Source organism: Vigna radiata, chromosome 8 (assembly GCF_000741045.1).
Source record: "Vigna radiata var. radiata cultivar VC1973A chromosome 8, Vradiata_ver6, whole genome shotgun sequence".
Taxonomy (NCBI): domain Eukaryota; kingdom Viridiplantae; phylum Streptophyta; class Magnoliopsida; order Fabales; family Fabaceae; genus Vigna; species Vigna radiata.
The window spans coordinates 5,691,833-5,706,457 of NC_028358.1; the positions used below are offsets into that span (position 1 = coordinate 5,691,833).

The 14,625-nt window shown below is 32.4% G+C and overlaps 1 protein-coding gene across 3 annotated transcripts; it reads left to right on the forward strand.

Moving 5' to 3' along the window:
- Window positions 1-2,202: 2,202 nt before the first annotated feature.
- LOC106772833 (ABC transporter G family member 28) lies at window positions 2,203-14,404 on the forward strand. Of its 3 annotated transcripts, XM_014659441.2 has the most exons (14): window positions 2,240-2,575; window positions 3,999-4,075; window positions 4,337-4,615; window positions 5,313-5,376; window positions 5,481-5,627; window positions 5,828-5,862; window positions 5,993-6,066; window positions 6,981-7,906; window positions 8,882-9,178; window positions 9,911-10,402; window positions 11,228-11,376; window positions 11,876-12,165; window positions 12,265-12,398; window positions 13,901-14,404. In XM_014659441.2, the coding sequence occupies exons 1-14, from the start codon at window positions 2,352-2,354 to the stop codon at window positions 14,055-14,057; spliced, it is 3,345 nt and encodes a 1,114-aa protein (XP_014514927.1). In that variant the 5' UTR covers window positions 2,240-2,351; the 3' UTR covers window positions 14,058-14,404. The 3 variants fall into 3 exon arrangements, with proteins under 3 accessions (XP_022640420.1, XP_014514927.1, XP_022640419.1); XM_022784698.1 differs by lacking the exon at window positions 3,999-4,075 and having other exon boundaries at window positions 2,457-2,575; XM_022784699.1 differs by lacking the exons at window positions 12,265-12,398; window positions 13,901-14,404 and having other exon boundaries at window positions 2,203-2,575; window positions 11,228-11,372; window positions 11,876-12,027.
- Window positions 14,405-14,625: the final 221 nt, after the last annotated feature.

A 14,625-nucleotide genomic window follows, 5' to 3' on the forward strand; every position in this document is an offset into this window, starting at 1 on the left:
CTCAGATACAAACGTGAATGATTCCTCTCTACCTTTGAGTGGGAGCTCCGCCATCTGCTGGTCCACACAACCGCCGCTGCAGCTTCGTCTACCCATGGTTCTACGACCCAATCTAAAAAAGAAATGGAAAATGAACAATAGAAAGGGGAAATGAAAGAAATGAATGAGAAGAGAAAATGAAAAAAGAAAGAAAGAAAGAAGACGAACGAGGAGGACAATAAGAGCCACCAAAGGGAGAACGAGCAAATGCAATGGCTTCAACGGAGAGAACGAAGGAGACGGTGAAGGAGAGAGCACCAAAGGAAGAACAAAAGAGAGATGAACGAAAGAGTTACCAAAAAATGAAAAGAAACCGCCAAACTTTAATTTGGGTTTTTTCATTCCAAATTTGTCCTTCAATTTGAGTTCCATAAGCTTTTGTTTTAATTTCAAAACACTCAACCATATTTTGACACGTGGCTAGTGTCAAAATAGTGTCAAAATGTGGTGTTGAAATATCATTTTGCTTTAAATTAATCTACCTCAACTAACACGTCATCAGAAAGTTAACTTCTTAACCCAATTTAACTGCAGGAAATCAATTGCTTCAATTTTTTATTTTTAAAGATCTAATTGAAAAAAGAAAAGAAAAAAATAACCTATTTAAGAAAACCTAACAAAAATAAAAACTGCAAAAATAATTTAATCTTATCTTATAAATAAAGTTTTAATTTATAGTTATATTAAATAATTATAATTAACTTTTTTTTTCTACTTTTTATTATTTTTGTTTTTATTAAATATATGATAACTATTATATAGTTTAATATTATATATTTTAGAAAGTTACAATAGTGATGATATAGAAATAGAAAAACAATCTTATGAATATTTAGATTAAAGAAACTTTATTATAGTTAAACTACAGTTAAAAATGGAAGAGATATTTTTAAGCAACATTTAGAAAAAAATAAAGGAATATTTTAGAAGAGATTTGTGTTGTTACTTTCAAAGATTAATTAGTGAAAAATAAAATATTTTTCGAAGCTAGTGACTGATTCAGCTGCTGGTCAATGCCCGACTTTTTCCAAAAGAAAAATCTACCTCTTACCAACCAATCGCAATACCAACTAATGAAATTTTTCGAATTCATGTCCACAAAATATTTTTTTTTTATTTTTTAACAATATTTTAAATTTGTGATACAAAAATTTACAGAAAATATCAATGTAAAAAAAAAAACTAAATATAATGGTGAAACAAAGTAATAAACATTCAAAGGAGAATTCCACTTAGATGGGAAAAAACAACTACTAAAAGACAGAAAAAGAAACTAAAAAACATATCCAAAAGAGAATTTAAAAAGAATAAAAGAAACACATTCTAAGAATAATTAAATTATAAATATTTAAAATATTTTTTATGTAATTAAATATTTTATTATATTATATAAATTCAATATAATATACTGATAAATATTGTTGCATTATTTATACATAATAAATAAAAACATATAAAATAAAAATAATATATCTGAGTATAAAATAATCATAAGAGAGACCAATAAAAATACGAGTACAACCATATACATTTCTAATAATATTTTTAATAGAAATTTGAGTATTAGTTAAAAGTTTTACATTAAAATAAAATGTTTAATTAAGTTCTAATTATTTTATAAATTTTAAAACTTTTAATTGAATTTTTATTTAAAAACATAATTGTATTAAATAGTTAAACTATTTTTATTTTGGTTATGATGTTTTTCTTATTCTTCTTGATTTTCAATTTATTAATATTTCTTTGATATATTTTAATTAGATGGTTTACTTTACTCATTTATTTATTTTTCTTTAATATCTAGTTTCTTATTAAATTTAAAGAAAAAAATCAAAGAAAAAAGTTAAAGAAGTGAAGACAAAAATAAGAATAACAATTATATCATGTTAAGGACAAAATTATAAAAAAAAATAAAAAATAATAATTGAGATATTTCAACAAAGAAAATATTTTAACAAAGAATTAATTTAAAATACTAAAATAAAGTTAAATAATATTTAAAACTTAAATAATAGAATTAAAAATAAATAAGGTCAATTCAATAATTATCTATAAAAAAAAATATTTAATTTATTACCTTAAAATATTAAATTATGAGCTGTCTTCGTCTCTCAACGACATTTGTCTTTCCGTTGGGTTCACCACCTCCTGGTGGTCCTGCTCGTGACGTCGTTCCTCTCCTTTTCAAACCATACACTTCGTTGAACACTTCTTCTTAGTCGTCATCTTCTTCTTCTTTCATTTCAATGACTTAGTTTCCTTAACCTCCTTCATTACTTTCTTCTACATTCGTGAAAAGAAACACAATCAAAATGCTTCTGAATGCTTTGCCGGTACTTCGTTGCGTGCACCTCGTGGTGGCGGCGGCGGTGGCTTCGGTCCTGCTCCGCCGCATGCAGTGCCAGGAGATAAGCGACTTCGATAACCCTGTGGTAATGCCACGTGTCACCCGTCTTGTGTATGATCAAATGTCCAACATGACCTCGCTTCTCAATCACGAAATCAAAGCTAGCTCCGGTTTCTGCGTCAAAGATCCGTGAGTTTACTTCCCTGTCTAAACATCTCTGTGAAGTTACGCATGGATGAACTTTTGCTCAGTACTTTTAGGATAAAGTAGAATCAATATGTTTGTTGCTGTAATACTTTTGATATAATGATCAATTTGTTGAAGTGTATGGAAGTTTAGTTTATTCCCAAAATTCAAATAAATATTTTCAATTTTTTTTTTCATATTAAAATAAAATTTAATGTTATTATTTAAATGTAATTTAATGTTATCATTTAAATATGATTTATTCTATACGTTTCTATTAAATTATATTTTAAAGATAATATGTAATTATTTATTTAAAACTACAGACGAAAGTAACAAACGAAAATTATTTTAAAGATTTATTTATTTATTAACATTCATTTCACTATTGAACTTTCGAATTACTGAAAAATCATTCAGCTACTTCTTTATCATCCTGTAAAATTTTAAAGAATTTTTTAATTCTTATAAATTTTGATTTTTTTTTCAATCTCTGTAAAATATGTTTCTTTATTTTTTATTTTTCCAAATTTGAAATCATAAAATTTACTTCCAAAATTACGTGTGTTTTTGTGTGATCGGCGTTCAAAATTACGTTTTTTTCTGATTAGACCTGAGTTGGGACTATTTGTTAGAGTTTCTCTTCTAAAATCAGCAAGAAACTCTCATGAACACTCTTAGTTTTCTATCTAAATTAAACAAAGCTCTGAAAAACACTTTTAGTTTCTAACTAAATAAATTCATAAACTACTCTGTAAATCAATGTTATATTAGTCTCTCTTTATTTTAACTTTTTTAATATATATAATTGTAGTTTAGAGAAACAACACAGCGTAATGATAAAACTTCAAGTATGTTCAGTTTATTTGGACGCCTGAAGCCGACAGAAAAAACTGGGCATGGAAATATTATTTCATTTCTAAAGATCTTAGATCGGAGATATTAGCCTTTAAAGATAAAACAATCACAACTTTCGTCTTTGAAAGATAAAAATGTGGAGGGTTTTTGTCCGACTAAATTAAAGCATTATGTCTTCAAAATTGTAATTTGATAGAGCAGAAGGAAAAAGTAATTTCGTGATGATTGATAAAGTTCGATGAGTTATACTGATGAAGATGGTTCTTCTTTGTTGCTTTTTAATATTTTATTTTGAATTTCTTACTAGTTATGCTAGGGTCTCTGATTGAGGTTGTGGAATAATTATTTCACATTTAAAGGTTATAGTTGTCTGTTAGTCCACTGAATTAGTAATGATGATTTAAAAGTTGTGGCTTCAGGTTTAGTTTCAAGTAAATCAAACTTTTTCCTTTTAAAATGGTAAATAAAACTTATGAAGTATAACAGACGTGATGCATTAAAATGGACACATAATATAGTGTAGACATGGAACCTGATGTGATCATGAAGTTTAATTTTCTTATTTTAGGGAAGCTGATTGGAATAAAGCATTTAATTTTTCTTCTGATTTGGACTTTGTGTCTACTTGCATTCGGAAGACTAAAGGTATGAACTCCAAAAACTAAAAAGAAATGATGCGAGTTGTTCATTTCATTTTTTTAAGAAGTAAACAAAATAGATGACTCAAATTTTCTCTTTTCTCATTCATTATTCCTTTTTTTTGTTCCCCAGAGCCTAGCTAAACATGTTTACCGTATTTTCTTAGAAACTCTGAATGTAGTCATTCCACTGTTTTGAACTTCTTTTCTTTCCCACTGTTTTAATTCTAATTTTATTCTTATGATCTGGAACCTGATGGAAACACAGGAGATATTTTGCAACGGTTGTGTACAGCAGCAGAAATAAAATTTTACTTAAATAGCTTATTGGAGAGGTCTAGCACTAGGAGTGCCAACTATTTGAAGCCTAACAGGAACTGCAATTTAAACTCATGGGTATCAGGTTGTGAGCCAGGATGGGCATGTAGTGTTCCCACAAGCCAGCAAGTTGACCTTATAAATTCACAGGAGATGCCTGCCAGAACTCTAAACTGCGAAGCATGTTGTGATGGGTTCTTCTGTCCCCATGGTATCACATGCATGATACGTAAGTATAACTTCAATATGTTTTTCTTCATTACTGAACTGCAAATACCTGCTGTATGACCATTTACCAACTTTTAATTCAACACATTAGCACTTTCCTGCTTTTCATAAGTCTATTATAAAGGAACAGAAATACACAACCAAAAAAAAATGACATTATTCAGTGAGAATTGACAAAGTTCAAGGGTGGTTGTGAAGTCAAAGTAGTGTGAACCACTTATCTATCCAAATGTCTACAACAAGGCCAATTCATTCTAGCTAGACACCCTGACAAAAAGCTTTCTTTTCTGTAGTAAAGATCCGTATTTAATTAAGAAATTAAAAGTGTGAATCAGTTCCACGTTCTGTAAAAATAAAAAAGTTGAGAACCATATAAGAAAAAATATTCATAAATTCATTGTTTTAAGGTTTTGGATTAGAGGTGGTGTCAATCTCTTATTTAAGTTAAAATTATGTCTCATTGGTATCTCTCTAGTGAAGCCCTCTTGAAAGAACCATGAGAAATTTTGATTACCGAGTACTTAAATTTGGTTATTATGCTAGTCAATAAAACAAAACAAATTTCAATGCCTTTTCAGCAATGATATCTGTAGCAAGAGTAAAGCAAGTATAATAACTATTCTTATTACTAGTTTCTATGAAAATGATGTCTCTAATTCTTTCATCTTTTTGTGGTATTTGAAATATTTTTCTTGAAGCTTGCCCTCTTGGATCTTATTGCCCTAGTGCTGTACTCAATAAGACAACTGGTGTTTGTGAACCGTGAGTCCTAATTCTTGCTTTATGATTTGTTGCTCTGTTTATGTTACGGTTATTACTTGCATGCTTTTCTGTAGAATATTAATTGATTTGATATATTTTTGCAGATATCTTTACCAACTGCCTCCAATGCAGCCAAATCATACCTGTGGAGGAGCAAATATTTGGGCAGATATTGGTAGCAGTAGTGAGATATTTTGTTCGGAAGGATCATATTGCTCCACCATTACAAAAAAAATACCTTGTAGTAGTGGGTATTGTTTTATTCCAACCTGTTGTTACTCAATAAACTTCAAAAGTTGGATCCTTGATGAAGTAATCCAAATTATTGAAGATATTGGATGACATGACCTTTCATATTTCCACTTTAGTTTACAAGTATAATGCCTATACTATTATGGTACCTTTTTATTTATTATCCTGATTCCTTGAAATTTCTCTCTTGTAATTCCAGGCATTACTGTAGGATGGGTTCCACATCTGAGCAAAGTAAGATGTCATCGATTGTGTTGTGAATTATGGCAATAACATATCTGTGTTTCAGCCTCAGATTCTCTCGTGAGCTTCTGACCAAATGTTTCCAGAGTATATATATGACCATTTCCTGATTTTCTTGTAGGGTGTTTCAAGTTGAGTTCATGTGATTCAAACACCGTGACCCAAAATATTCAAGCCTATGGAATCATGCTCATTGTAAGTTGTTGCCTCTTAATTGGCCAGAATACTTTGAGAGTAAGTTAGGCCTAGTCTGTTTATAATATGGAGTCGAGCCTACACAATATGTCTCCCTTGAGCCATCTTTTTGGAGTTAGTCAGCTGTTTCAAATATATAGAATTGCTTAATTATAAATCTGGGTCTGCAAACATAAGGATGAGTCTGGGCTGAGTTTTAGAGACGTAAGCTGGGAAATCAAGAATGAAAATCTACCTACACTTCTATCTGCTTCTCCATCCGTAACTACAACCTGTTTCATATTTCTCTCCCTCTAACTCTCCCTTTTAGATTCTAATTTCCATTTTTTTGTCCCTGAGAAACAGGAGTAGACATGTAAAACTAAAGTGATATCGACACTGAATTAGAGCAATCTCAAAAGTATAAATCTCTGTCACAAGATTAATAGTAGAAAAGAAACCAACAACACAAACTTCTTGGGACCTCTCTTTGCCCCCCACCTTCCCACTATATAGACTGTTTCCATCTCTCTCCACTCATGACTTGCCACCTCTCCCAATCCCTCCAATTTGCATTCTGCCCTTTGCTCTTCTCTTCTTTATTGTTAGCTTCTTACTGGGTGACCTATCAGTCCCATACCCATTGGATCATTTAGAACCTTGCCATGTATTTTCCATTGGTTATGGAGGAATCAGTTCCACATACTAACAAATTTTAACTAATTTGGTCATATAGATACTTGTCCAGAAAAATAATTTTTATATTTTATGCTTCCTGCTTTCTGTTCCTTTTCCCTCATGAGCACAGATGATCTTGGAGTTATGGCTAATGCTAAAGTCCTTGTCATGTACACAGATGTAAAATATCCAAGCTCACCCATGTACAATGTCTTGATAGAAAGTTAATTAACAACAGTCTTTAACTGTTTATGCAGGTTGCTTTGAGTACTTTGTTACTCATTATCTACAGCTGTTCTGACCAAGTTCTGACTATTAGAGAAAGGAGAATGGCAAAGTCCAGAGAAGCAGCAGCCAGAAGTGTAAGAAAGACTGCAAATGCTCGCCAAAGATGGAAAGATGCAAAAGATGCTGCTAAAAAGAGTGCAAGTGGACTGCAAGCTCAACTATCACGAACATTTACTCGGAAAAAGGACATAGATCCAGAAGAAATTAGAATTTTGAATCAACCAACTACTGAAACAAAAATAGAATTGTTTTCACATTCACATCCCTCACCTATGATTGGTAGCTCATATGATGGGCCAAAGAGAAAGGGAAAAGAACCTAGTGATTTGGTGCAGACAATGAATCAAGTGGAAAAGGATGCAAATGTTAAGAGCAACATTCTTGCAGAAACAGAAATTCGAGCGAAAAATGTTACAGCAAAAGTGCCTAAGGAAAAACATCCGAATACACATAGCCAAATTTTTAAGTATGCATACGCTCAACTTGAGAAAGAAAAGGCTCAGCAAGAAGAAAACAAGAACCTTACCTTCTCAGGAGTAATTAGTATGGCTACCAAAAGTGAAGAAAGGAAAAGGCCTTTGATTGAAATATCCTTCAAAGATCTGACTCTTACTTTGAAAGCACACAATAAACTTATATTGAGATGTGTCACGGGGAAGATTAAACCTGGACGCATCACTGCTGTCATGGGTCCATCAGGTGCTGGAAAGACAACTTTTCTTTCTGCAATAGCCGGGAAGGCATTTGGATGCAAGGTGACTGGTTCGATTTTTGTAAATGAAAAGAATGAATCAATCCACTCATTTAAGAAAATTATTGGTTTTGTGCCACAAGATGATATAGTTCATGGAAACCTGACTGTGGAAGAAAACTTCCGGTTCAGTGCACTGTGCAGGTAAACCACATGATTAGAAATTCCTGCTATGATATGGTTCATTTATTTAATTCATGTTATGTGCTTAAACTCGGTGTCATCTTTCCTATTTAATCCTGGATCGAATTTCAGCTCCATTGATACTCTTTCATTGTCCTTTTTTCTGACCGCTTGACTTATCCTAGTTTAAACACAAGAGTCTGAAATAGTTTATATGCAACTTTATTATAATTGTATCTTAAATTCTTGGTAATACATTGTATTAGGTGGGAAAATAGAGAAATTGAAGCCTTTAATTTTTTGAATAGAGGAAAAATATGGGTTTCTTGGTCACTATTTGCCGCATGCTTTAAGCATTGGTGGCACAATGATTATAATTCAATTTGAGCCTATATTGTGTAAATGGAATACTTAAGTTCTGTCATTAAATAGTATTTTTGGTTTTTACTTTCTAATTTTAAAAACTGCTACCTTGTTTACAATCAGCTTTTTTTCTTCAATGATTTGTATAGGAAACATTGAACACATAGTTGTTTTCAGTATTTCTTGTACAAATATTTGATAACAGCAAACAGACTGAAAAGAAAGAGTCAGTTCTGTATGAAAAACTGAAAACAGAAAATAAAAGATGTAGCAGATGCCCCCTTATATTTTCTTCTCTATTTTTAAGTAGTGTGCAAAGAAGGAGCATTTTTAAACTTATTACTTATTGCAATTGTCTCTATATCAGTTTCCTTTGTCTGGATGCAATATCATGCCCCCTATATACCAAACAAAGTATCCTAGTAGTTCGAATGCGCTCTGTTAAAGCATGGAATACTCCGTTCAAACCATAACTTGAACACCTTACCCTCTATAGCCAATGTAAAACTCTCCAATATACCGAGCTTTAATTCCATGCTTTTTCTTCTATTACTTGTGTACATATTATTGTTTTCTGTAGCTTTTTTAAGTTTGAATATTTGGTAATAAAATGAAAATTTATTACTTTGAAAGGTTACCTGCTGACTTGCCAAAACCAGAAAAAGTTCTGATTGTTGAAAGAGTTATTGAATTCTTGGGGCTTCAATCTGTGCGGAATTCTTTGGTTGGAACTGTAGAAAAGCGAGGAATCTCTGGAGGCCAAAGGAAACGTGTAAATGTTGGATTGGAAATGGTCATGGAACCTTCACTCATGATCTTGGATGAACCCACTTCTGGGTTGGACAGTGCATCATCTCAACTCCTTCTTAGAGCACTAAGACGGGAAGCTCTTGAAGGAGTGAACATTTGCATGGTGGTTCACCAACCCAGGTGACTTTTAATTCCATGTCTTCTGCATCATGGGGATTTATCTTTAGTTGATTTTATATTTTTCTAATGTAAAGTTAGGGAATATTTGCTCAGCAATCAGTAGGTTCCAACATATAGAATGCTAAGTTTTTTATTCATTGTCACATTTCTGGAGTAAAGAAATTTCATCAACTGATAGAATCTTGCTGGTTCAGAAAGTTTAGAGCCAGGGTTAGGGTTTATTGTTCTGGTTTGGTGGGGGCGTGGCGTAAAATATGCCAGTACAGTGGGGAAATTCAGGACTTGTTACCTGAATATTTGTTTGGATAAGTGTGGTCTGAACGAAATAGGATGATGGTCAAAGAACGACATCGCTGGAGAGGATTCTTCTAAGAAACATTATGGAAATTGATGGGGGAGAACCAGAACCTTGAATGTTTGGTTTTTCTTTGTGTTTTATTTTTTACTTTCCAACTTTTCAATACCTGTATACACTTACTAAACCCTAGTGAAATCATATTGATTTTGGAACAAAAGCATTTTTTTTCTTTTGGTGAATAGAAGAGGAGATACGTACCTCTGTTTCTGTGTTTTTTTATGTGATTGTGATCCAGTTTCATTGCATACCTCTGTTTACCTGCATGGACACTGAATAAAGAAGATTGATCTCATGTTTCCTTGTTTTAATTTGTAATTGTGAACAATCTAACTTCTTTCTCTTTGATTATTTAATGACTTAACCTTTTTCTGTAGCTACGCTTTGTTTAATATGTTCGATGACTTGATACTCCTGGCAAAAGGTGGCCTTACTGTCTATCATGGATCAGTCAAGAAAGTTGAAGAATACTTCGCAGACCTCGGGATAAATATACCAAAACGAATTAATCCTCCTGATTACTTCATTGACATTTTGGAAGGCATAGCAGTACCTAGTGGAAGTTCAGAAGTCAGTTATAAGGAACTGCCATTGAGATGGATGCTTCATAAGGGATACCCAATACCTCCTGATATGCAGCAGAATGCAGCACAACTTGGTATGTTTGAAACTGCAAACCCAGCTAGAGAAAAAGATCCTGATAGCTCTAGCCATGAAGAAAGAAGCTTTGCAGGAGAATTATGGCAAGATGTGAGAAATGCTATGGAACTAAAGGGGGAGAAAATAAGACTCAATTTTTTTAAATCGAAGGATTTATCTGAACGTAAAACTCCTGGTATATTCAAGCAATACAAGTACTTCCTTATACGGTAAACCATCCAATGACTTAAATTATTTGTTAACTTCAACATTTAACTCTTCTAGTCACGCATTAAGATCTTCCATAGTTTGGGTTATTTTTTTCCCTGGATCATTACAATTTTCTTGCTCAAAAAAGTGTCTTTAAAAGAAAGGTTAATGTTTTTGGTTCCTTAAAATTTAGTAAAAATTGGAATTAGTTCTTCTTCGAAACTTTGGACTAATTTAGTCACTAATCTTTAGAACTGCATGAATTTAATCCTTTTAATTAAATTTTTTTAAGTTTATTTAATGTTTCAAATGCATATCTCAATAAATATTGAAGTAAAATTGTGTCAAAGGGTGTAAACAACTCAAATGTTATAATAAAATGCATTTGAAACATCATATAAACCTAACAAAATTTAGTTAAAAGGATCAAATCCACACATTTCTAAAGTTAGGAGACTAAATTAGGCTAAAGTTTTAAAAAGGGACTAATTCCAATTTTCATTACCAATAATCCTTAAAAGAATGTAGCATGTGTAGTGTCAATAGATTTTTTTGATGCGGCAGATTGAACAATTGTATTTGAATTTTGGTGGTCCAAATTTCTGTTTCGTTCAAGGGAGACATGAAGAACTTGAAAGTACGAGTGTCATTGCCTTGCTCCACTGCCGTCTTAGTGTTTTGGGAAACAAAATGAAATTAAATGCCACCATGTCTTTTCTCTATTGAAGTTCACCAAGTACCATTTTCTATTGATTGGAGAGAGGGAGAGTAGTAAATAACCTTTTAATGATGAACATGTCTGCGGTGTCTGAATTTTCTTTTGTTAATTGGCGGTACTGTTTCAGGGTTGGTAAACAGAGATTACGAGAATCTAAGATCCAAGCTATAGATTATTTAATATTATTACTCGCTGGAGCCTGCTTAGGATCACTTACCAAAGCTAGCGATCAGACCTTTGGTGCAGCTGGATACACCTATACAGTGATTGCTGTATGTAAGTTGATTGATTCTAGTACATAGTCTTGATGCTTTATATCATTTTTCCAACATAATTGAATTCTAAATCAAGCTACGTAATGCTCTTCATGTTATATAATTTTTCTTTGCTATGCACTTAATTTATGATGGAAATACAGTCTGTGATGATACACATGCTTTTTACTTTTATAATAATTATTGAAGATCAGACAGCGATTAGAAATTAGGTCATTTACATTATATAAGTTAATGTCACTATTTTCACCACAAATAATTAATAAAATTTACAGATATTTTAAACTGCTCATGATTGTTTAACCTATATTTTCATTTCTTCCAACAAACATGTAAGCTTTTACCGTTTTTTTTTTTATTTGAAACCCGGGGTAGTAATGGAAGATTTTCAATAGGATTTTCGTTTTGGACTTAAAAGAAATTTATTGCTATTGCTAATAGACTTTTAGAATCCATGTGTATCGTGCTTTATTCTAATTTATTATTATTGTTAATTTCAGCTCTCTTATGCAAAATATCTGCCCTGAGATCCTTTTCTCTAGATAAATTACACTACTGGAGGGAGAGTGATTCTGGCATGAGCAGCTTGGCGTATTTCCTCTCCAAAGACACAATCGATCATTTCAATTCAGTGATCAAACCTGTGGTTTACCTGTCAATGTTCTACTTTTTTACCTACCCAAGATCAACTTTTGCAGATAATTACATAGTGCTGCTTTGTCTTGTATATTGTGTGACTGGCATAGCATATGCATTTGCCATACTCTTTGAACCCGGTGCAGCCCAGCTAGTGAGTGTTAGAAGCAAATAATAAAACTTTTACTAACTCCCAATTCAAATTTTACTCATCATATTTTCATTTCCCCTGACATGATACTGTTTCTTGCAGTGGTCGGTACTTCTTCCAGTTGTTTTTACTCTCATTGCGACACAACCAAAAGATAGTAAATTTTTGAAGGATATAGCTTATTTTTGCTACCCTAGATGGGCTTTAGAAGCGTTCATAATTGCAAATGCTGAAAGGTAATTTACTGCTAATTATAATTGGTATTAAACTAGTTTTTGAGTTTTGTTCCCTTGAAGTGAATTTCTGAATGCCTAAATCTATAGAGAAGTAAGTAGGTTACTACATCTCCATGGGTGACGGTACCCTCTGCAAAATAAACAAGGGTTGCTGTGCTGGACATCCCCAGTAACAGATGAGCTGCTTGGTAGGCCCAAATGCAGTACCTCTGAGAACTAAGAGATGGAAGTGGTAAACTTGTACTATTTGGGAAATTAATGGGAATGGCTATGGAGATGGAGGATGCAATTATTAGAAGAAGGATAAATATATTATGTCAGCAAACAAAATAACAGGTTGGAGAGTAATGCACATTATTCTTTCTTTCAGATTTTAAGTTGTGGTTCCCAGAAAGAGATTACAAAAGGACTTGAACGGGTATCATCTTGCGTGGCTCTCTTGTGGAAGAAAGAGTACAGTTGAAAAAGAAGTATGATCTGATCATTGTCATAAACCTAGTTCATGGAAGTATGCTTGGATGAAGTGTTTTTGGGTGGATTTTGAGGGGGTGCTCCTAAACATTTCATTAGAAGAATAAATTACCTAAACAAGCATGTTGAAAGAGAGAAAGAAAATTATAGGAGGGCCCACGGTGGATGTAAGGTTTTAGAACAATATGAGGAGGAAAAACTACTTTGGAAATTGCATGTAAGCCTAAAATTTGATGCCCTAATTCCTTGAAAGAAAAGGAGTTAGTACTTTGTTGTCATTAGAAATGGAAGCATGAAACATTGTTTGACTATATCAACAAAATTCTTTAACCAATAGGCAGGGAGAAAAACAAAATTCATTATTTGCATGAAATAATGACGAATGACAAAAAATTATCAAATGATTTTAAGGTGATGCCTTGGGAGTGTTTAATCAACAGCATAGTATAATGATGGTAAGAAGCTAAGTGGAATTTGTAGAACAAATTACTAGAGGATAGAAGGGTACAATTTTGTAAGAGATGGGATACTAAAGACATTGAGTGTGAGAAACGAGAGGGGTTCCAATAACAGGTGGCACCATAGGTTTAAATCTTAGTTGGGATGGACTCTTATGACTATAATACCATATTAAGGTAATAGGATTCAACCTAATTCAATCCTATAAAATCAGTTTACTAAGATAAGGTTTGTCTCTATTTATAATTTAAGTTTATTTATAGTCAACTTGGGATTTCTAACCTAAATTAAACACAAGTATCAAAAGGTTTATAACAATACGTATAGATTTGTTGAACTAACATAGATTCTCATGGTAAGCAGAAGTGGTTTAGCACATATTTCAGGTGAATCATAAATTATGACTAAATTGAAGTGCATTTGCATCAAGTGAATGTTAGAGAATGAGAAGTTCACGTAGTCCATAAGCTTTATGATCTTTAATATGAGCACTTTCTTGTAGGAATTTGCTTCCATGTTAATTTTTAGTTTGAAACTGGCTACTGTTTGTGATAATTACTTCTATACTGCAGGTATCACGGGGTGTGGCTCTTAACTCGTTGTGGTTCATTACTGAAAAGTGGGTATAATCTTCATGATTGGGGTTTGTGCATATCTATCCTCATTCTCATGGGTGTAATTTCTCGGACAGTAGCATTTTTCTGTATGCTCACCTTTCTAAAGAAATAAGGCCAATCAGGGAGCTGTCACAGTCACAAACTAGAACTTGGGGTTGTGCAAATATGAAGGAAAACATATATTTCTGGATCGATTACTTTAGGATCCTCATAGTTCAAGAATGTGTGATTAATGTGTTGGGGCTGATATTGGTTATTGACTCATCATGCAAAATCCAGTTGATAAGATAATGCTTTGTAGCACATTTAAATTCATGTCAGCTGCTTTTTTTATATGATACTCATGTCCAGTTATGCCCAGTTTTTGTTTCCTACCCCTAATTTATTTTAAAATGGCCACTTTGTCCTTTCTATTTTATAACATGGTTTTCTAATTCTAAGTTTTGTTCGAATGATGTAATCTGGATGTATTTTGAATTGAGTATTCTAGAATGGTAATTTGAGTTTTGGTAAAAGTATCTTCTTGAATGGTACCAAAAAAATCAGAACTACACGTTTTGCATTACGTAACAAGGAAGAATTTTAGTAATCTAAAATAATCTTGTGAAACCTTAAAAGTTTTTCTACCATCACTTGAGAAACTCTAAAATCTATTACAAGCAATATTTTTGGCAATTTTA